At 47.4% G+C, this 23,362-nt stretch overlaps 1 protein-coding gene across 1 annotated transcript in view; it reads left to right on the forward strand.

The window, feature by feature from the left end:
- Positions 1 to 18,171: 18,171 nt before the first annotated feature.
- The window catches only part of LOC144819167 (uncharacterized), an 85,920-nt gene continuing 80,729 nt past the window's right edge, over positions 18,172 to 23,362 (forward strand). The window contains exon 1 of the mRNA XM_078677139.1: positions 18,172 to 18,648. Within this exon, the coding sequence (XP_078533265.1) occupies positions 18,172 to 18,648 (477 nt within the window). The remainder of the gene's footprint in view (positions 18,649 to 23,362) is intronic.

A 23,362-nucleotide genomic window follows, 5' to 3' on the forward strand; every position in this document is an offset into this window, starting at 1 on the left:
AAGCAACGCATAGCAATAGCAGTGGTCACACATTTCTCAGTGTGAGCAGAACATAGCGATGACCGCAGCCACAGGCTTCTTAGTGATGAGCAGTGCATAGCGATGGCAGCTGCCACAGGCTTCCCAGTGACGAGCAGTGCGTAGCGATGGCAACGGTCAAGGTCTTCTCAGTGAAGAGCAGAGCGTAGCGATGGCAGCAGCCACAGGCTTCTCATAGGGATTCATGTGGGATTATCACTCAACAGACACCAAAAGGTGAAATACAGCAGTTGTCCAGCCTAGCTTATATCTTTGTAAAATGACAAGTACCTTAATACACAGTAAAATCCAATACTGCACATTACACAAAAAACAGCAGTGTGTAGCGATGCCAGTGGTCTCAGGCTTCCCAGTGACGAGCAGTTAAGTTCATGGGGATGCAGGTGTCACACGCTTCTCAGTGACGAGCAGTTTATAGCGATAGCAGTGGTAACAGGCTTCTCAATGCGAACTGAGCGTAGTGATGGCAGCGGTCACAGGCTTCTCTGTGCGAGCAGTGCATAGCGATGCAAGAGGTCACAGGCTTCTCAATGTGAATAGTGTGAAGCAATGGCATCAGTCACAATGACGAACAGTTCATAGCAATGGCAGCAGTCACAGGCTTCTCAGTGATGAGTAGTGAGTAGCGATGGCAGCAGTCACTGGCTTCTGAGTGATGAGCTGTGCGTAGCGATAGCAGTGGTCACAGGCTTCTCAGAGATGAGTAGTGCTTAGCAAAGGCAATGACCACAGGCTTCTCAGTGCGTGCAGTGTGCAGATATGGCAGCAGTCACAGGATACTCAGGGACGAGCAGTTCATAACAATGGTATCGGTCACAGACTTCTCAGTGATAAGCTGTTCATAGCGATGGCAGCAGTCACTGGCTTCTCAGTGCTGAGCAGTGCATAGTGATGGCATCAGTCGAAGGCTTCTCAATGCGAACAATTCATAGCGATAGCAGCAGTCACAGGCTTCTCATTGATGAACAGGCATTACGATGGTAGTTGTCACAAGCTTCTCAATGTGAACTGTGCGTAGCGATGGCAGCAGTCACATGGTTCTCAGTGACGAGCAGTGCGCTATCGGTGTCAGCGGCCACATGCTTCTCAGTGACGAGCAGTGCATTGTGATGGCAGTGGTCACAGGCTTCTCAATGCGAACAGTGCATTGCAATGGCAGCGGTCACAGGCTACTCAATGACGAGCAGTTCATAGCAATGGCTGCAGCAACAGGCTTCTCAGTGCCACCAGTGAGTTGCAATGGCACTGGTCACAGGCTTCTCAGTGATGAGAAGTATGCAGCGATGGCAGCGACCACAGGTTTCACAATAAAGAGCAGTGCATAGTGATGGCAGCAGCCACAGGCTTCTCAGTGCAAGCAACGCGTAGCAATAGCAGTGGTCACAGGTTTCTCAGTGTGAGCAGAACATAACGATGACCGCAGCCACAGGCTTCTTAGTGATGAGCAGTGCATAGCGATGGCAGCTGCCACAGGATTCCCAGTGACGAGCAGTGCGTAGCGATGGCAACGGTCAAGGTCTTCTCAGTGAAGAGCAGAGCGTAGCGATGGCAGCAGCCACAGGCTTCTCATAGGGATTAATGTGGGATTATCACTCAACAGACACCAAAAGGTGAAATACAGCAGTTGTCCAGCCTAGCTTATATCTTTGTAAAATGACAAGTACCTTAATACACAGTAAAATCCAATACTGCACATTACACAAAAAACAGCAGTGTGTAGCGATGGCAGTGGTCACAGGCTTCCCAGTGACGAGCAGTTAAGTTCATGGGGATGCAGGTGTCACACGCTTCTCAGTGACGAGCAGTTTATAGAGATAGCAGTGGTAACAGGCTTCTCAATGCGAACTGAGTGTAGTGATGGCAGCGGTCACAGGCTTCTCAGTGACGAGCAGTGAGTAGAGATGGCAGTGGTCACAGTCTTCTCAGTGATGAGCAGTGCGTAGCAATGGCAGCGGTCACAGGCTTCTCAGTGACGAGCAGTGTGTAGCGATGGCAGCGGCCACAGGCTTCTTAGTGATGAGCAGTGCATAGCAATGGCAGCGGTCACAGGCTTCTCAATGCAAACATTGAAAAGCGAAGGCAGCTTTTACAGGCTTCTTAATGCAGACAGTTCGTAGCGATGGCAGAGGTCATAGGTTTCTCAGTGACCAGCATTTCATAGCGATAGTAGCAGCCACAGGCTTCTCAGTGCCAGCAGTGCATTAGCAATGGCACTGGTCACAGGCTTCACAGTGTGAGCCGTGCATATCGATGGCAGCGGTCACAGACTTCTCAGTGATGAGCAGTGCATAGCAATGGCAACTGTCACAATCTTTACAGTGATGTGCAGTGATTAGCGATAGTCGCCTTCACAGGCTTCTCAGTAATGAGCAGTTCGTAGCAATGGCAGCGTTCACAGGCTTCTCAGGAACGAGCAGTGCCTAGCGATGTCAGTGATGAGTAGCGTGTCATGATGGCAGGGGTCATCTTTTCAAAGTGATAGCACTACATACAGGCTTCTCCATGCCAGCAGTACATAGCAAATGCACTGGTTACAGGCTTCACAGTGTGAGCACTGCATAGCGATGGCAGCGGTTACAGGCTTCTCAGTGACGAGCAGTGAATAGCATTGGCAACGGCACAGGCTTCTCAGCGACGAGCAGTGCGTAGCAATGGCAGCCTCCTTAGGCTTCTCAGTGCAAGCAGTGTTTAGCGATGGCAGCTGCCACAGGCTTTTCTGTGCAAGCAGTATGTAACGATGGCAGTGGTCACATGCTTCTCAGTAAAAAGCAGTGCGTAGCGACGGCATTGGCCACAGGCTTGTCAGTAACGAGCAGTGGGTAGCAATGGCAGCAGTCACAGGCTTCTCATTGATGAGCAGTGCGTAGAGATGGCAGCGGTCAAAGGCTTCTCAGTGATGAGCAGTGCATAACGTGGCAGCGGCTATAGACTTCTCAGTAACAAGCAGTGCATAGTGATGGAAGTGGCCACAGGCTTCTCAATTACAAGCAGTGCATTGCGATGGCAGTGGTCACAGGCATCTCGGTGATGAACAGTGCATAGCGATGGCAGCAGTCACAGGCTTCTCAATTACGAGCAGTGTGTTGCGATGGCAGTGGTCACAGGCATCTCGGTGATGAACAGTGCATAGCGATGGCAGCAGTCACAGGCTTCTCAATTACGAGCAGTGTGTTGCGATGGCAGTGGTCACAGGCATCTCAGTGATGAGCAGTGCATAGCGATGGCAGCAGTCACAGGCTTCTCAATGCGAGCAGTGCATGACGATGGCAGCTGTCACAGGCTTCTCAGTGATGAGCAGTGCGTGGCGATGGCAGCGGTCACAGCCTTCTCAGTAACGAGCAGTGCATAGCGATGGCAGCAGCCTAAGTCTTCTCACTGTGAACAGTGCTTAGCGATGGCAGCTGCCACAGGCTTCTCTGTGCAAGCAGTGTGTAGCGATGGCAGTGTCCACAGGCTTTTCAGTGATGAGCAGTGCATAATGATGGCAACGGTCACAGGCCTCTCAGTAATGAGCGGTGCATAGCGATGGTAGCAGTCACAAGCTTCTCAGTGATGAGCAGGGCATAGTGATGGCAGCAGCCACAGGCTTCTCGGAGGGGTTATTGTGGGAACAGCACTCAACAGATACCAAAAGGTGAATTACAGAAGTTGTCCAGCTTAGCGAATATCTTTGTAAAACGATAAATACCTTAATACACAGTAAAATTCAATACTGCACATTACACAAAAAGCAGCAGTGTGTAGCAATGGCAGTAGTCATAGGCTTCACAGTGACAAGCAGTTCAGTTCATAGGGATGTCAGCTGTTACACACTTCTCAGTGACGAGTGTGAGAAGTTAGCCTGGCATATGATGTCTACTAGTTCTAGTGGGCACCTTGCACCAGTCTAATCGACCCTTAACGATGCTGATTGTAAAGTCAACCTTATGGAAAGCTATCCTAGGGGTAGCAGTGATGAGCAGTCTGCAGGCTAAGACTTAAGAGAGCGAATTAAGCGAGTTGTTTTACCAATTATAATCCCTTGAGTACCAAATGAAAGCACACCACACAAGGTATATATCAAATATATATGTATGTGTTCTAAACACAACCCCTCTGCACTCTTTATGAGGTCAGAGGTAACAGGACAATACAAGTTACTTAATTAGCATAGGATAAGTTGCACAGTATTCGTTTTGCCCTAGGGGCTTCAAAAAACATATACTAAAATAGTGGTATAAGAACCATGTGAAAATTAGAATGCAGGACTGGGGCCTGTGGATTCGTGGGGGCTACTCTAAACAACCAAAGGTTAGGATGTAGGAGGCTAACCGGGAGACGCATGCAGTGACTAAACACAGCCGCGGGTTACCATTGACTTTCTAGGGGAAACAAATAAGTTACATATATACAATTTAAGGACACTTCTTAATAAACTACGATGGAAACCTTTTGGACTTAGACACTTGGATGGCCAATAACCTTGGGACTACCAGAGTACTAGTGTTACCTCATCACGGAAGCCGGGTGCATGGGTCTCTTTAGGTGTCGGGTTTAGTCATCGATTTCAATGGGGATCTGCAAAGAAGTGCTGCAGGCGACCAGAGGAAAAGTGTCTGGGTGGATCCAAGGGTGGATTGAAGATCTGTAGAAGCTAAAAGCAGAAGGGACAGAGTCTGGGGCACTTGCCAGTGACCCGGGCGGCGATAGAAAGATGCTACCAGATGTCAGTTGATTTCAAGTGAGGAGCTGAATCTTGTCTCTTCAGCCACGAGGACCAGGAGGTGTCGACGACAACCAGGAGCTGGATTCGAGGTGACCCATGAAAGATATATTTGACTGCAGCATCGGGATCCGGATTGGATCCAACAAGCCTTGGCAAACGCAACCCACACAGGAAGTCAAGATGGGCTTCGGTGCAGACCAGCAAGGTCTGAGGCATGTCTCCTTTGCAGGAAAGTTGGAGCAAGCTTAAAGCAACCAGAAAAGCAAGTAAGATTCAAAGAAAAGTATTCGGAGGGCTCACTAGCCAATGGGCAAGGAACTGCAAAGACGCATCAAGCTGAAATGCAAAAGTGGGGCCCACGGTATACTAGTGGAGTGGGGGCCTCTGTGCTTCCATGCAAATAGTGCACGGGTCGGGGGCTTCAAGCACCCCAATGCACAGCTTAAGATACCTTGTGAAGTAGGTGCAGCTTGCAAAATGCAGGATGTCCAGGAGTTCCGGTCCCAAGTCTCTCGTGTCTGCCACGGGTCTCAGCTTTGCTGTGTGCAAAGGAATGTCTGGAAGTCTGTGTCCTTTGTCGCAGATTCTTTGGGATCTGGCAGGAGCCTAAAAAATGCAGACCAGCAAAGTCGGTGTTGGTGCCTGTTTGAATACGAGTGGTCACTCCTTGACCACAAGGGAGATAACTTCTGTCTTCCAGTCGTAATGGAATGTTGAAGGTCCAGGATATATGTTTCAGAGTTTCATCCAGGGTAATCTAAAGTCCTAGGGACTGGGCTCCTATACTTATACTAACTTTAGGGGATGGTCTACCTTTAAGGTCCGGCCTATGGTTGGACCTCGGAAGGGGGTGGTTACACCCCTTTCCCTTTGTCCAGTTTCTCACCAGAGCTGGGGCAGAGTGCCCCAGCAACCAGTTTGAACTGGGAAATGCATGGAGCACCTAGTGTGCCCCAGGCAGTGTCTGGAAAGCATTCACTGAATGCAGCCCTACCTGCCCCAATACACTAAAACCTGCCTGGGGAGGTGCTGGCACCTCCCTGGACAGGAAACCTATTGTCCAGGCCTCCCCTTCTGGAGTTTCCTCTAGCAGCAGGAGGGAAGACTCATGTCTGTGGCAGCAGCATCCATTTTGTGATGCTGAGGCTCTGTTTAACTTGAACCGGGTTTACCAGTAACTACATGTCTTCTCCCTCTAGAAGGGTGGGATGCTACCCCCGCTGCCAGAACTGGCGGGGGTAGTATTTCAAAGTGTTTGACACCTTACACAACATGTTTTGAGAAAGCCAAACCAAAGTTATAATTAACCGCGAGGATTATAATGCACTTAAGAGTATATGGTAAGGCCATATCATAGAACAGCTATAAGGAGATGCTTCCAAAAGCTGCAGAGGGGCTCAGCTCATGCGAGGGCACCCTCTCACCTAAAACCAAGCACTCTGCCTCCAGATTTGTTACGGCCTGCCATAGGAGTGACCTATATGTGCCTATCTGTCTATATGTATATATAGATATAGGTATACTATATCTAAGTAAGGGGTGATTACAACAACTTACCCAGGCTGTGTGTATAGACCTTTGGTGTCAGTTTGGAAGACAAACCAGGGGTGGCACAATACATGCTGCAGCCTCTGGTAGGCCTAGGGTGCACCTATGCCCTGGGTACCTATGGTACACTAACCAGGGGCTCACAAGGGTGACCCAGTAACCAATTTCGTAATGCACCTAAAGTGCATGGTATCAATTTAGAGAGAGAACAGCAGGCTGTGGGCCTGATTAGCAAAGGATTCCTCAGGGATTACGAATAGCCCTCAAACCGATGCTTTGCAAAAATAACAAGAAATTTGTTGAAAAGTGGTATCAAATTCTCAACAAATGTTCATTGGACCTCATTCTTCTTATTATTGTAGAATTAGCAAACGTATTAAAAGAACTTGAGGAGGAACTTGAAGGTATAAAAAGAGAATTGAGCAAACATGAAGATCTCCAAACACTTTTAGAGGATATTAATAAGAAATTGGATAAATACACTAAAGAAGTCAATGACCGAAAAGTGCGGAAATATCGTCGTGACACAATTGACTAGAAACTTGAAGAAGTGTACACGTGGGCAGAAATTTATAACCAGAAGAAATGGCAACAACCTCAAAAGAGATCAAATACTGGTTTCTCGCAAGAAAGCGTAGTATCAGAATCAGATATCGCTCAGACAAAAAAAACAATCTCTTCTATACCGAAACCAATAGAGAAAAAAATACAACCAACTCATTTGCAACAACCAGCTTTTTTAGAAGTAAGTCCCGCAGCCAATGCACCTCCTCAATCAGGAAAACAAGGAGAGGAAAGAGAAACCGAAAAAGAACGAGTCAGGCGAGTTACAAGAAGCCAAACGAAAGTGACTTAGTTATTAACATCTCATCTAAAGAACTCACCGGCAACCAGATTGCGATTTTAAATAAAGGTACCTCATTCGTTCTAACCTACAGATCAAATTTACCCAAAACTGAGATAGCCTTGTTTAAATTTTTCAGAAACTTGAAACTACGTTATTTCTTTAAAGAAAATCAAACAACATCTGAGAACGAACCCGATTTCACTTCAAAGAATTCAGACCCAAGAGTGCGTTTTTTGCACCATTCACTCATAAGACTATTGAAGCCTATGAAAGAACAGTTCTCACAGAACTTCAACAGATGAAATTTGTCAAACCTAAGAGAACAAACCTTTCAACATACGAATGGAACATCCTTAAAAACCTCAGTCAAGACGGTAAACTAACTTTTCAACGCGCCGATAAGGGAGGAGCCCTTATCGTGATGGACACTAATTTTGACATTCAATGTGTCAATCTACACGTCCAAGACGAGCACATTTACATACCACTCGAATCGGATCCTACCAATGACTACCAAAAAACTTTCCAATCGATAACTGATCATGCCCTGGAATTGAAATGGATTAACAAAAAAAACCACCAGTTCTTTGAGACAAAATTTCCGTGGCGCCCTAAGCTTTATATGTTACCACAAATTCACAAAGACTACAAAAATCCACCATTCAGACCCATAGTCTCTGCCTGTGGCTCCATCTCCAAACCGATAGGAAAATGCATAGACTGGTATTTACAACCCATCGTTCAGAAAGGGAGTACATACATAAAAGAAACTACGGCTTTTCTAAATCTTCCCAAGGATGTAACTTTAACTTCAGGATCAGACTATTGGTTGTGCACTATAGATGTTACATCACTCTACACCTCAATCCCTCACAGCGAAGGCCTTGAAGCCTTAGAATGGAGCTTACTAAAAAAAGATATTGAACACACTCAAAAAAAATTATATTGGAACTGATGCATTTTGCTTTATTTCATAGTTATTTTGAATGGCAAGGTAACTTCTACAACCAATGTAATAGAACATCTATCGGTTTTGGGGGGGCTCCCTCATATGCCTGTATCTATATGTCAAAATTTGAAACTGACCATATTTTGAACAACTCTGACTGGAAAGATAACTTGATCATTTTCAAACGCTTTATCGACGACATCTTTATCCTATGGAAAGGTGACAAACAGAAACTAGAAAGCAACATTGCCATCATCAACACACGGAATGAGAGAATTAAGTTTACCCACAATATTGATAATCAATCTATCGTATTTTTAGATGTGAAAGTTAATATTGCTGATTTCAAATTCATCACGAAAGTCCATACCAAACCGACAGACAGAAATTCGAGTCTTCTATACCAAGTTTCCATCCAGATACATTGAAAAAACATCTTCCCACATCTCAATTCATCAGACTCAAGAGGATAACATCTGACCCTAACCAGCTAGAAACAACATTCGATGAACAAATCACTAAACATCAACAGAAAGGATGTCCTCAAGATGTCCTTCAAGAATCAATCAGAAGAGTTCAAAATATGCCAAGAGACAAATTGTTAACACCGAAATTGATTACCTCAGAAAACAAAACAGTCTGTGTTCTAAAATTTTCTACAGAAGCTCCCATTGGGGTTTAATCAACATGGAACCAGACCTTCAAGGTTTATATAGCGACCACATCACATTTGCTTTTCAAAGGTCGAAAAACTTGAAAGAAATTTTAACAACGACAAAAAAACATAAGACTAATTACAAAGGAATGTCCAAATGTTTGAATTGCATACATTGCAATAATGTCATGGTCGGGAACACCTTTATGCACCCTACAAAAGGACATGAAATACATTTACAACATACCAGCACGTGTGATACCAATAACACAATATACGCAATCAAATGCCCTTGTGGCAAAATTTATGTAGGACAGACCGAAAGAAAAATTAAGGTTTGTATAACATTCAAGCATATAACACTAAATCTACGGTAGCCACACATTGGATAGAAGCTAATCATCAAATATCTCAACTTAAATTCACTATTCTGGAGGCAATACCACAACGCAGCGACATGGAACCAGTTAAGCAAAGACTGAAAGCTGAATTTGTCTGGATAAAAATAACTTAGCAACCAACAGGGATTAATGATCGTATTGAATATTCATGTTTTTTATAAACTGCACGATAAGAGGAATATTCCCCATGTCCTTACAGACTTATCAATATATCTGCATAAATATTCCAGAAGGGGTCATATAATTGATTCACTATTGATATATGTAGTTTTTTGATATACATCCTGTTATCATGATTATTCCAGAAAGTATGCACTGTATGAAACGTATAAGCATTGAGATTTACATTTCTCTATGTTATCTGAACCACTTTTTCTCTTTTTTTTCCCTATTTTTGTAACACAACTTTATTGAGACCCTCACTGCTATTGTTTTGTTCGGAAAAATATGTACGTCATATTTCTATATTTCTTGATCACATGTAAATACATTTCCCTAAATTACATTTTATCATTTCCTTTGTTAACACTTCCTTTTACTTCCTAACCTCCATTATATACAATCACACGCATCGCGTCTTTCACCTAGTATTTTTTCCCTCTTTACTGAAGCTGAGCTTCTCATATCACAAGACCGCTCTTTCGGCTCTATTTGACTTCACGCTTCGGCGTAAGTTCCTGTATACCTATCGCTACGAAAGCACCTGATGCTATCCTTCACGTCTATTCCTAGTAAGTTCTGATACTGTTCTACTGCCTTCATAGCTGCTTTTTTTACAGTTGCACCGGTTTACTTCCTTTGCATGCCGCACTCTGGCATTATTTAATCTCTTGTGGATTCATCACTTTTTCGAGTAAGTTCGGACATTTACTTTCAGCTTGCACGGTCCGTTTCTTTTCCGCTGTACCACTTTATATTTCTCGCATGCCGCTCATTGGCACCTTTTTGTTTTTTGTTCACTCGTCACTGTTCATACATATCATTTTCAATCACGTTATCTCCTCAGCCAGTTTAACTCTTTACACTCTGAATGCTGCACCTTACACCTATCGGTTAATACGCACTCAGGGGCATATTATCAAGGGGGTTTATCTCCGCTTTTGTGGCTTTAAAAGCCAAGAAAGTGGAGATAAAATTATCTCCCTATTACCTAGCTGTCGCTAACACCAGTTAGCGATAGCTAGTAGGAGATAGCGACCATCTTGGGCCCCACTTTGCATGTCAGTGATATTTACCACTAATGACATGCAAAATGGGCGTACGATTATGAGATTACCTAAGGAAAAAACTCTTGGATCATTTATTGAGTAACCTGAAAAAATAAGTGAAGAAACTTCAATGTCTCCCCCCTCCACATATTCGTTCTCAGTTATTTCAAGAAACGGCAAGGGACCGTGTGACAGACGTTCGCGCCACAGCTCAAAAGAAGAATACATTTAGAGAGATTCACCTTATGGATCAAAACCTTTTGAAGCAGCCACAGGATTCTCAGTACAAGCAATGTTTAGAGATGGCAGCGGTCACATGTGTCTCAGGGACAAGCAGTGCCTAGCGATGGCAGTGCTCACAGGCTTGTCAGTGATAAGCAGTGCGTAGCGATGGCAGCAGCCACAGGCTTCTCCGAGGGGTTAATGTGGGATTATCACTCAACAGACACCAAAAGGTATAACACAGAAGTTGTCCAGCCTAGCGAATATCTTTGTAAAGCGATAAGTTCCTTAATACACAATAAAAGTCAATACTGAAGATTACGCAAAAAGCATCAAGTGCTCAACGTGTTTGCTGTGGGAATACTGCCTCCTGGGAAGGATGCCCTTTTCTGCCCCTTTTTACTTCCCTTAGTCGAAGGCAACCAGGTGTAATGTTCAGCCTAGGTGCAGCAGTGCCCTCAACCTGTTTTTGTGAGCAACCCACAGTTCCTCTGCAGTAGGCCTCACTCTGGCCACAAGCTCTTCAGTCATGGTCCTCCCACTGTGGGGAGAGAGTCAAAAACCGTAGGTGCATAAAGCTGTTGGTCTACTTTTTCTGAGTGGATGTGGACCTGGTAGGAGTATCCAGAGGCAATGGCAGGTTAGCAGCTGTCTTCACTCAGCAGCCCTTACATCAGCAGCACATGGGCCAAAAGCTTGTACCAGGGCCTCCATCATTCTCAACAGGTTGCAGTTTCGAAGGTGTGGAGACACCAGCTCAGTCACTTCAAGTGCTTTAGTGCCACAAAGGAGGCTGAGTCCAGTTGGGCACACTTCGAGTCTGCACCTCAGCAGCAGCACAGTCACTTGGGCGTACAACGGCTAGTGCTTTGAGGAAGCAGCTTCAATTATAGCAGCTTAGTCTGTAGGGGCACATTTTAGGTTACTGCTAGTGGGACTTTATGGACACATAATGAAGGTCGATAGATGCAACTGCAGAGTTGAAAGGTCAATCTGCTTGGTCACACTTCAGCAGTGGCACAAATCCTCGGCTTTGGTAGCAGTAACCAGCTCGGGATGGGATGCTTGCTTGGCTCTGTTTCATTGTCCATCTCAAGCCGTCTTCCAGGCTCAGCCACTGTCTAGAGTGATGCTGCTAACAATAGGTTTGTCTCTGGCTGGAGTACTCATCTCACAACAGAGACACAGAGTGGTGTGAGCATTCTGCACCTGGATACCACAGCCACACTTGAAAGTGATCAGGAAGAGAAACAAGGGACCCTTCTCGCTCTGATAAGTGGACCTGCAGTCCAACCCTTTGCCTCTGCCATCCACCAAATAACAATATTTAGGGAAAACAAGTCAACAACTCTCTGCAGAAAAAGGAATTATCCGAATTTTTAAGGGGGAGAGAGCCTTCTCTTTCCTAAATGTATTGGCTGGCATGGCTGTTACCTCTCTCTGCTCCCATTAATGTCAACAATACCTATCTACAATCTGGGAGCTAACCTCATCTCTACCATGAACACATGAACAGTCCGGGGGCATCCAAAATGGATCCAACAGGCCTCCTTCAGTTTGATTCCCCATGACATGCATGTACATACATACATACATATATGAGATCAGGCTAATAACACAGAGACCGGATTCACTTGTAGCGGTGTAATGTTACAGGAGTGACCCGGTGTGAGAAGTTAGCCTGGCATATGTTGTCCACTATTCTAGTGGGCACCTTGCACCAGTCTAAACGACCCTCATGGTGATGGTTGTAAAGTCAACCTTATAGATCAGCTATCCTAGTGGTAGCATGAACCAGCAGTCTTAGGCAAAAACTTCAGAGAGCATGTGAAGCCAGCTGTTTTACCATATATAATCCCTTGAATACCAAATGAAAGGACACCACACAAGGTATACATCAAATATATATGTATTTATTACTAACACAACCCCTCTGCACTCTTTCTGAGGTCAGAGTTCGAGATACATTACAAGTTACTCATAAGCATACTATAGTGGAGAAGCGTGGCTCAGTGGATAGAGGCGGCGGACCCAGAAGCTGACATCGACCGTGGACCAGGGTTTGATTCCCCGCCTCGGCGGGTCTCGGGCTCAAAAATTCCACGGACTCGACAATTCTCGCTCTGGTGCCTACTCAACTCACGGGGTCACACTCTGCGACTCTGGGCAATAGCTTGCTTAATCTCCACTACGGCCCCTCGCGGCGGGATGCCTGGCTTTCACCTTGTGGACACCCTGCCGGGGTTTCTCACAGGGGAATACCAGGACGGGTTCCCTAAGCAAGCACCGGGACGCTTACGGGTAGCTGTGCGCTTTACAAGTCCAACACATTTACATTTACATTTACATAAGTTGCACAAATACAATCCTGCCCTAGGGGCCTCACGAACCATGTACTAAGTAAGTGGTATAAGAGCCACTTCAGGAAAGGTGAATAGGCCTAGGGTCTAGGGAATCGCTGGGGCTACACTACAGGACTAAAGGTTTGGAAGTAGGAGACCCTCGGGAGATACGTGCAGTGTGGGAACACAGATGCAGGCTACCATTGACTTACAATGGAGAACGAAGAAGTCACAAAGTTACTGATTAGGGACACTTCCGGGTGGACTACGGTGAAACCCCATTAAACTATGACACTTGGATAGTCAATACACATGGGAGTACCAGAGTACTCGAGTTACCTCACCCAGGGAAGCCGGGTGCATAGGTGTCTTTTCGTGTCGGGTTTCGTCGATGCTTTCAATGGAGACCTGCAAAAGAAGTGCTGCAGGCGGCCGAAGAAATAGTGTCCGGGTGGATCCAAGGTTGGATCAAGGAGCTGAAGAACCTGAAAGCAGAGGGGACAGAGTCTGGGTCACTATCCAGTGACCAGTATGGAACCAAGATTAAACCAGGTGATGTCACGATGCAAACAGGTGAAGAGGAGAAGCTTGTCTCTGCCGCCATGAGGACCAGGAGGCGTCGACGACAACCAGGAGCTGGAGTCAAGCTGTTCCACAACGGCTCTAGTTGACTGCAGTGTCGGTATCCGGATTGGACCCAACAAGCCTTGGTAACCGCAACCCACACAGGAAGTGAAGATTCACTTCAGTTCAGACCAGCAAGGTCTGAGGAGCTTCTCTTTAGGAAGGATGCTGGAGCAAGCCCAGAGCAACCAGGCAAGAATTGAAAATTAAAAGGATCATCTTCAGGGGGCTCACTACCCAATGGGCTAGCAACCGGGAAGATACATCAAGCTGAAATGCAGGAGCGGGCCCCATGTAGCACTCGTGGAGTGTGGAGGGTTGAGCTGTGGTGCAGACGTTGCTCAGGTCTAGGGTTTCTTGTGCCACAATGCACAACTGCAAGTTTCCTCAGGAGTCAATGCAGTTAGCAATTTGCAGGATGTCCAGGGAGTCTGGTCCCACAGATCTCAGCTTTGCTGTGGATGTGGGTCGGAGTCCAAGAAATCTGGAAGTCCAATCCTGAGTAGCTGAGTCATCAAGTTTCATCGGGAGTCTCGACAAAGCAAACTAGAAAGTTACTGGTGGTGCCTGTTTGGACAGGGTGGTCAGTAGGGCTGCGATGAATCTGGCTGATAAGTTCTGTATGATCTGCAGACTCTTCGGGAGGTGTGAGGTGACTCCTATGTTGAGTGCATTCCCTAGTCAAGTTGGTTGATGACTAGGGTTTGAGTGACGGTTTGTCTGGAGCCATCTGAAGACGTTACAGAGCATTCAAAGACTGAAGAAGTAGGCGGAGGAGACTGTGTTGATCAGGATTTTCATGGTAAGCTTGCTGCACAGTATGACACCTAGGTTACAGGCACGATTTGTTGGAGTGGGTGAGGGTCCTAGTTCAGAAGACCACAAGGAGTCGCTCCACAGGAAGGTGTTGTTCCAGAAGATCAGCACTTCTGTCTTGTCAGTGTTGAGTTTTGGGCAGTTGTCCTTCATCCAGTCGGTGACACTTGGAATTCACCTGCAGAAGCTCCCCATCATGGTTGAGGAGTTTCCTGATAGCGAGAGGATGAGCTGCGTGTCGTCAGTTTAGGATATGATGTTTAGTCAATTGGTTCTGACGATGTTAGCCGAGGGAGTCATGCAGGTGTTGAACATTGTAAAGCTGAGGGACGTGTCTTGAGGATCTCACAGGTGATGTTCTTAAGTCCAGAGGAGAAAGTTGTAGACTGACTCTCTGGGTTTTTCCAGTGAGGAAGAAGGAGATCCATTTGAGGTCATCTCCTCGAGTCCAATGTGGTGAAGCCTTTTGTTAAGGGTGTGGTAGGATATGGTGTTGAATGCTGCTGGGAGGTCAAGAAGAATTAGGGCCGCTGCTTATCCCTAGTCGAGGACGGTTCTGATTTCACCTGTGGCAGTGATCAAAGCATGTCTGGTGTTGTGGTTGGTGAGTAATCCAGAAAAAAAAATGTACTCAGTGATTCGTACATCTGCACACACATCTAAACACTTCCCTGCAGATTCACTCATTCATGCTAACAAAGATCAATATAAAACTATTAAATATACTTATACACCTACATCGACATTACACACCAGCACACATCCTATTCTCTTATGCAGTCATCCTACTCGCTTATGCAAACAATTGATCGTACTTACATTTACTCAGCTACATACTTAGTGTGTTAGGAAATCACTATTACAAGTATACAGTTTTCAATACAGTCACTGATACAATCACTGAGTCTTATATATACTTATTTATAAACAACAACTGTCACATACAGTACCTTTTATACTTCTACTTTGTTTGATATTTATCATTGAGAAATATATTTACTCATCAGCATTCTCATAAAGAGATTCAGTCACACAAACAAGTGTTTTCACGTGCAGTCTTAACCTCATATACCTCCTAAAGCAGCTATTTACACATCTTTGGACAGTCACACACCTCCCACTCAACCACACACACACATTCACTATCCCATACAAATACTTACTTAACTAATTAATACTAATATAAACTTTCACACACCTAGAAATCAACTTATGTAGTAGTTTACACAACAACAGATAAAGTAAAACAGAGATCCACACAATTGAATCACTATCCCATATATTTAGTGAGACACTTTAAATTACTCACTTAGACAGTCGATCACAGTGCTACTAAATCCATCATTGAGACACTTATACATCACTCATTCGTCAAGGCTCATTGTTATATATATAATACTTATTTAAATATCGAACCAAACAACATTCACTGGATGATGCCATCAGTGATGTCATCAGTCTTGTCATTTGAGATATCATCAACCACAGCCTGCAATCCTTTTTACAGAGACCGGAGCACGGACCACAAACTGAGTGCTTGAAAGTTTCTTTTATTAAATGTCAGCCATTACGCGGTGGCGCCCTGACAGGCCTTGATCACATGACATGCTCCACAGCTTCATTTTGCCTTTTCAACCCGTTTCTTAAAGTGATAAGTGCACATAGTTATAGTCAATGAGGTCAAAAATAGATTTTTAGTTGAATGTGTTATGACATTTTATCACCTGTTAATTGGTAACGATTGAACATCATAAATTCATGTTTGAATACATACAAACCATTATTAAGTCCTTGTATAAATACAGTAGATTTTCAATTCAGGTTTTGTTAATTCATCCATGAACATATAAAATCATGAGTGAACGTTAATATATGTCCCAATATCTTATATAAAACATGTACATATGTTCATCAGTTAGTCGTTTTGAAATGCCTAAAAAATTGTCGTTTGATGTTATTGATTGCCCATATCTAATAATTTGACCTTTTAATTAGGAAATAACATTTGACTTCTTGTATTCAAAAGTCCATATAGTAAACATCTCAAGTGCTAGTGCAATATGAATAAACCCTCTTCATTAATGGGTCCAGTGCTTCCAAATTTTCTTTATATTTTTTTGGATTCTTAGGCCTTGCTATGGGTATGGATGTGATTCAGAGACAGGTGTATAGATCTTCCGTAATATTCAAACTGCCTGGTTGTTTGTAATCTAGGTCAAGGATATAGCAGGTTTCTAGTTGGCGTAGAATCCTTCCCTGTTTCCTCCTCTCCTGTTAAATTAAAAAATTAAACATTATGTATTTTTTTACAATGTAAGGAAAATATATTACAAACAAAAAACAAACAAAAAAAAATAATATTCATAAATATTGAAAAACAAAAACATTATGATATAAATGAAAGCAATATAAAATAATGCATTAAATATTAAAATAAATAAAATGTATTACAATTAATACATATAAAATTCCGACTACAAATATATAACAATAGACACATTCTTATAGTAATAATATATAATATTTACTATTCCCGCCTCACACAACACAACAGTAATAAAAATGTTCATTAAATAAAGGTAAGGAGGCGTGGCTAACTGCTGAGTATTGCAGCCGCACAGTAAGTGAGCTCCGTGCCAGGACCTGCCTAATCCTAGCAGTTTTGGCTCCTAACTGCCACCAAACCTTCTGCCGAGTGAGCACTTGCGGATCGGGTGGGCACTCACCCGGTAAATCGCTGCTGTGAGCTGCCGGCCTCTCCCAAATACCGAGGAGGGCCTTGCTGTTGGGGCTCGACTGAGGATGAGTGGAGGAGTCGGAAGCCGGGACTGGTGCTGGTGTGACACTCTAAGCTCCCGCTGCCGCTGTGGCGCCCCCGTGACCAAGGAGGGGAGGATGAAGGGGAGGAGTGGGCGATACGGAGAGCGGGCCTGGCCCGCGGGCTTCTGAGGCACTTTGTAAAAGTGACCCTACCCTGTGGCCTACCTGCCTCCCTGCTGACCCCCCGGCTGAACTGGGGGCATCTGAGGTCCTGTGCTGTTTTTCCGCGCCATCTCCTGCGACCAGACCTGGGAGTCGGAGCCAGTGCGTGTGTAGCGGCACCCTGCCTGCAGCTGCTGCTGTACTCCTCTGACCCTGCAGTACCAAGTAAGAGCGACGCTGTTTGGGGGCTATAACCGCTCCTCCGAATCCCCTCCAAACTGGCAACACTGTGTGCACGTGCAACCTGGGAACTGCGGGAGCAAACGAGGCCTGTCTCTGGCGCTTCCACTGCCATCCCCTAACCGAATAGGGGAGCGCCCAGGGGATTGTTGTCGGCAGTACACCCACTATACTGCTGCCGCTGGATGACTGTTGTTGACTGTGTTCGCCGATGGTGTTTGCGCGCTGGTCCAGCCCCCCTACACAATTCCATTCTGGACACTGGGTGCATCATTGGACACTGCTGCTGTGGGGGAGCTGCCATATGCCAGGCCAATCTCAGGGGGATTGATGTGTGAGGACCAGGGCCTGCTGAGCTATCCCTGTGGGAGGGGGACAACCTACTTGAGGCCTGAGACATCTCACTCAACCTACTATGACCCACTGCGAACTCCTCGGCCACACGCATTACCTGCCCCCCCCCCACGACATGGTGTATACTGCTGGAACCCCTCTGCAGGACTAGGTGTGGAGACGGCTCTGGGTGAGCCTAGCCTCAAGGTTTCAAGGGGTTCTCACGTCCTAGGAGTGAGCCTGTGAGGGGCCATCCGTGTCAATGCTGCAACGTCCTATTTGGACCCCTCCACCTGGGTGCTGCCAGGAGGGCGACACCGATGGAACTGAGCACTGTTGGCTGTTGTGAGAATGTGGTGGGCCTACATTCGACCACTGGATGGAGGACCCCCTGGCCGGTGAAGAGAATGCCCATAACAGTTGAGGGCGACCATGCCATCCCCGGCAGCGTCAATCAGCTGCTTCCTTGGGGCCTGCAGTTAACGCTTCATGAACATACTACAATGGGCCATCCCAGGGCCAAGGGGACGCATGCTGGTGCTGCTGCTACTCAGCAGATTGATGACACTACGCCTGCCATGCAGACGCCTAACAGTGTCGACCTTGTCCTAAAGGAGGTGCGCGACTCACGACAGGCCATTGAGCAACAACTTGAAACTGTGACAACGGGGTTCACCCTCCTGAAAGCCGACCATGCCAAGCTAGCTGCGGTTGTCAAAGATAACAAACTCACTCTGTCGGAGCTGGTGCCACAACACAAGGAACACGGTGCACAGATTGCACAACTCCAAAAACAGGTTACAGGAGCGCAAGAGAGGGCGATCCAGAGGGACGTGCCCGGCGCAACAAGGTCTACTGGAGCGATGCGAGGGAACGGACGCTGCTAGATTCATGGAACAGTGGTTCAGGGACCACGTGGCCCTGGAGGGCCTCTCGGAACTTTTCTGCGTAGAAAGGGAGCTCATAATGCTGACAGGCAGACCAGCGGCAGGAGCTCACCCCCCGCCCTTGATTGTCAAAGTTCTGAATTCTAGAGATCGAGACATCCTGTTGCAAAAGGCTAGAGAACTGTCCCAAATACACTATGAGAACCAGTGGATATCCGTGTACCCAGACTACACCGCTCTGGTCCAACGCAAATGTTCCCATTACCAAGATGCGAAGAGGAAACTCAGGGCACTGAATCTCAAATATGCACTGCTGTTCCCAGCTAAGCTGAAAGTGATACACAATCCTTTGAAACCCCTGACAAGGTGGAAGAATGGCTTGAAATCATATTCCCCCAGGCGGATCTGGGCCCTCTTCGCAAACAGTCACTGCCTCTCCGAAGCCGAGGAAAGTCCGCAAATCGAAGCACCTCAGGGGGGAGCTTGCAACAAATCCAGGATTCCCACACCTATCTTTTAAAGGTCATTAGGAGCATTCTTCCTTAAATCCCCTCCTTTCTTCAAAAGTCCACTGCACTGATTTTACCAAAATTAGATTATTGCAATGGACAATATATGTGAACATGCCGCAAACATTATTGGAAAAACTCCTGATCTTACAGAATACAGAGGCACCCTTGATTTTCAGTCTTTCCAAACACCACTCAGCCTCTATGGCACTCCACGAACCCCGCTGGCTGCTTATAAGAAAGGAACCCCTGAAGGCACTCTACGAACCCCGCTGGCTGCCTATAAGAAAGGAACCCCTGAAGGCAGTCAACAAACCCCACTGGCTACCTATAAGAAAGGAACCCCTGAAGGCACTCCACAAACCCCGCTGGCTGCCTATAAGAAAGGAACCCCTGAAGGCACTCTACGAACCCCGCTGGCTGCCTATAAGAAAGGAACCCCTGAAGGCACTCTACGAACCCCACTGGCTGCCTATAAGAAAGGAACCCCTGAAGGCACTCTACGAACCCCGCTGGCTGCCTATAAGAAAGGAACCCCTGAAGGCACTCTACGAACCCCGCTGGCTGCCTATAAGAAAGGAACCCCTGAAGGCACTCTACGAACCCCGCTGGCTGCCTATAAGAAAGGAACCCCTGAAGGCACTCCACGAACCCCACTGGCTGCCTATAAGAAAGGAACCCCTGAAGGCACTCCACGAACCCCACTGGCTGCCTATAAGAAAGGAACCCCTGAAGGCACTCCACGAACCCCGCTGGCTGCCTATAAGAAAGGAACCCCTGAAGGCACTCCACGAACCCCGCTGGCTGCCTATAAGAAAGGAACCCCTGAAGGCAGTCAACAAACCCCACTGGCTACCTATAAGAAAGGAACCCCTGAAGGCACTCCACAAACCCCGCTGGGTGCCTATAAGAAAGGAACCCCTGAAGGCGCTCCACGAACCCCACTGGCTGCCTATAAGAAAGGAACCCCTGAAGGCAGTCAACAAACCCCACTGGCTGCCTATAAGAAAGGAACCCCTGAAGGCGCTCCACGAACCCCGCTGGCTGCCTATAAGAAAGGAACCCCTGAAGGCGCTCCACGAACCCCGCTGGCTGCCTATAAGAAAGGAACCCCTGAAGGCGCTCCACGAACCCCGCTGGCTGCCTATAAGAAAGGAACCCCTGAAGGCACTCTACGAACCCCGCTGGCTGCCTATAAGAAAGGAACCCCTGAAGGCACTCCACGAACCCCGCTGGCTGCCTATAAGAAAGGAACCCCTGAAGGCACTCTACGAACCCCGCTGGCTGTCTATAAGAAAGGAACCCCTGAAGGCACTCTACGAACCCCGCTGGCTGCCTATAAGAAAGGAACCCCTGAAGGCACTCCACGAACCCCACTGGCTGCCTATAAGAAAGGAACCCCTGAAGGCACTCCACGAACCCCGCTGGCTGCCTATAAGAAAGGAACCCCTGAAGGCACTCCACGAACCCCGCTGGCTGCCTATAAGAAAGGAACCCCTGAAGGCACTCCACAAACCCCACTGGCTGCCTATGAGAAAGGAACCCCTGAAGGCACTCCACAAACCCCACTGGCTGCCTATGAGAAAGGAACCCCTTGAAGGCACTCCACAAACCCCGCTGGCTGCCTGTAAGAAAGGAACCCCTGAAGGCACTCCACAAACCCCAGTGGCTGCCTGTAAGAAAGGAACCCCTGAAGGCAGTCAACAAACCCCACTGGCTACCTATAAGAAAGGAACCCCTGAAGGCACTCCACAAACCCCACTGGCTGCCTATAAGAAAGGAACCCCTGAAGGCACTCCACAAACCCCGCTGGGTGCCTATAAGAAAGGAACCCCTGACGGCACTCCACAAACCCCACTGGCTGCCTATAAGAAAGGAACCCCTGAAGGCAGTCAACAAACCCCACTGGCTACCTATAAGAAAGGAACCCCTGAAGGCACTCCACAAACCCCGCTGGGTGCCTATAAGAAAGGAACCCCTGAAGGCAGTCAACAAACCCCACTGGCTGCCTATAAGAAAGGAACCCCTGAAGGCGCTCCACGAACCCTGCTGGCTGCCTATAAGAAAGGAACCCCTGAAGGCGCTCCACGAACCCCGCTGGCTGCCTATAAGAAAGGAACCCCTGAAGGCGCTCCACGAACCCCGCTGGCTGCCTATAAGAAAGGAACCCCTGAAGGCACTCTACGTACCCCGCTGGCTGCCTATAAGAAAGGAACCCCTGAAGGCACTCCACGAACCCCGCTGGCTGCCTATAAGAAAGGAACCCCTGAAGGCACTCCACGAACCCCGCTGGCTGCCTATAAGAAAGGAACCCCTGAAGGCACTCTACGAACCCCGCTGGCTGCCTATAAGAAAGGAACCCCTGAAGGCACTCCACGAACCCCGCTGGCTGCCTATAAGAAAGGAACCCCTGAAGGCGCTCCACGAACCCCGCTGGCTGCCTATAAGAAAGGAACCCCTGAAGGCACTCTACGAACACTGCTGGCTGCCTATAAGAAAGGAACCCCTGAAGGCACTCTACGAACCCCGCTGGCTGCCTATAAGAAAGGAACCCCTGAAGGCACTCCATGAACCCCACTGGCTGCCTATAAGAAAGGAACCCCTGAAGGCAGTCAACAAACCCCACTGGCTACCTATAAGAAAGGAACCCCTGAAGGCACTCCACAGAATCGCCGTTGGCTGCCTATAAGAAAGGAACCCCTGAAGGCGCTCCACGAACCCCGCTGGCTGCCTATAAGAAAGGAACCCCTGAAGGCACTCCACAAACCCCGCTGGCTGCCTATAAGAAAGGAACCCCTGAAGGCACTCTACGAACCCCGCTGGCTGTCTATAAGAAAGGAACCCCTGAAGGCAGTCAACAAACCCCGCTGGGTGCCTATAAGAAAGGAACCCCTGAAGGCCCTCCACGAACCCCGCTGGCTGCCTATAAGAAAGGAACCCCTGAAGGCACTCCACAAACCCCACTGGCTGCCTATAAGAAAGGAACCCCTGAAGGCACTCCACAAACCCCGCTGGCTGCCTATAAGAAAGGAACCCCTTATAGGCACTCCACGAACCCCACTGGCTACCTATAAGAAAGGAACCCCTGAAGGCACTCCACAAGCCCGGCTGGCTGCCTATAAGAAAGGAACCCCTTATAGGCACTCCACGAACCCCACTGGCTACCTATAAGAAAGGAACCCCTGAAGGCACTCCACAAACCCCACTGGCTGCCTATAAGAAAGGAACCCCTGAAGGCACTCCACGAACCCCGCTGGCTGCCTATAAGAAAGGAACCCCTGAAGGCACTCTACGAACCCCGCTGGCTGCCTATAAGAAAGGAACCCCTGAAGGCACTCCACGAACCCCACAGGCTACCTATAAGAAAGGAACCCCTGAAGGCACTGCACGAACCCCGCTGTGCTTGATGGAGCCTCTGTTGATCCTGGAATGCACTAGGAGTGGACAGTGGAGGTTGAGCTGTGCTTGGTGGAGCCTCTGTTGATGCTGGAGTGCACTAGGAGTGGACAGTGGAGGTTGAGCTGTGCTTGGTGGAGCCTCTGTTGATGCTGGAGTGCACTAGGAGTGGACAGTTAAAGGTTGAGCTGTGCTTGGTGGAGCCTCTGTTGATGCTGGAGTGCACTAGGAGTGGACAGTGGAGGTTGAGCTGTGCTTGGTGGAGCCTCTGTTGATGCTGGAGTGCACTAGGAGTGGACAGTGGAGGTTGAGCTGTGCTTGGTGGAGCCTCTGTTGATGCTGGAGTGCACTAGGAGTGGACGGTGGAGGTTGAGCTGTGCTTGGTGGAGCCTCTGTTGATGCTGGAGTGCACTAGGAGTGGACAGTGGAGGTTGAGCTGTGCTTGGTGGAGCCTCTGTTGATGCTGGAGTGCACTAGGAGTGGACAGTGGAGGTTGAGCTGTGCTTGATGGAGCCTCTGTTGATGCTGGAGTGCACTAGGAGTGGACAGTGGAGGTTGAGCTGTGCTTGATGGAGCCTCTGTTGATGCTGGAGTGCACTAGGAGTGGACAGTGGAGGTTGAGCTGTCCTTGATGGAGCCTCTATTGTGTGGGCTCCACAACCATGTAGTCAATGAATAAACCATCTCTACTGAAAACATCAGTCTACGGCGTAATTACT

Source organism: Lissotriton helveticus, chromosome 2_1 (assembly GCF_964261635.1).
Source record: "Lissotriton helveticus chromosome 2_1, aLisHel1.1, whole genome shotgun sequence".
Lineage (NCBI taxonomy): Eukaryota > Metazoa > Chordata > Amphibia > Caudata > Salamandridae > Lissotriton > Lissotriton helveticus.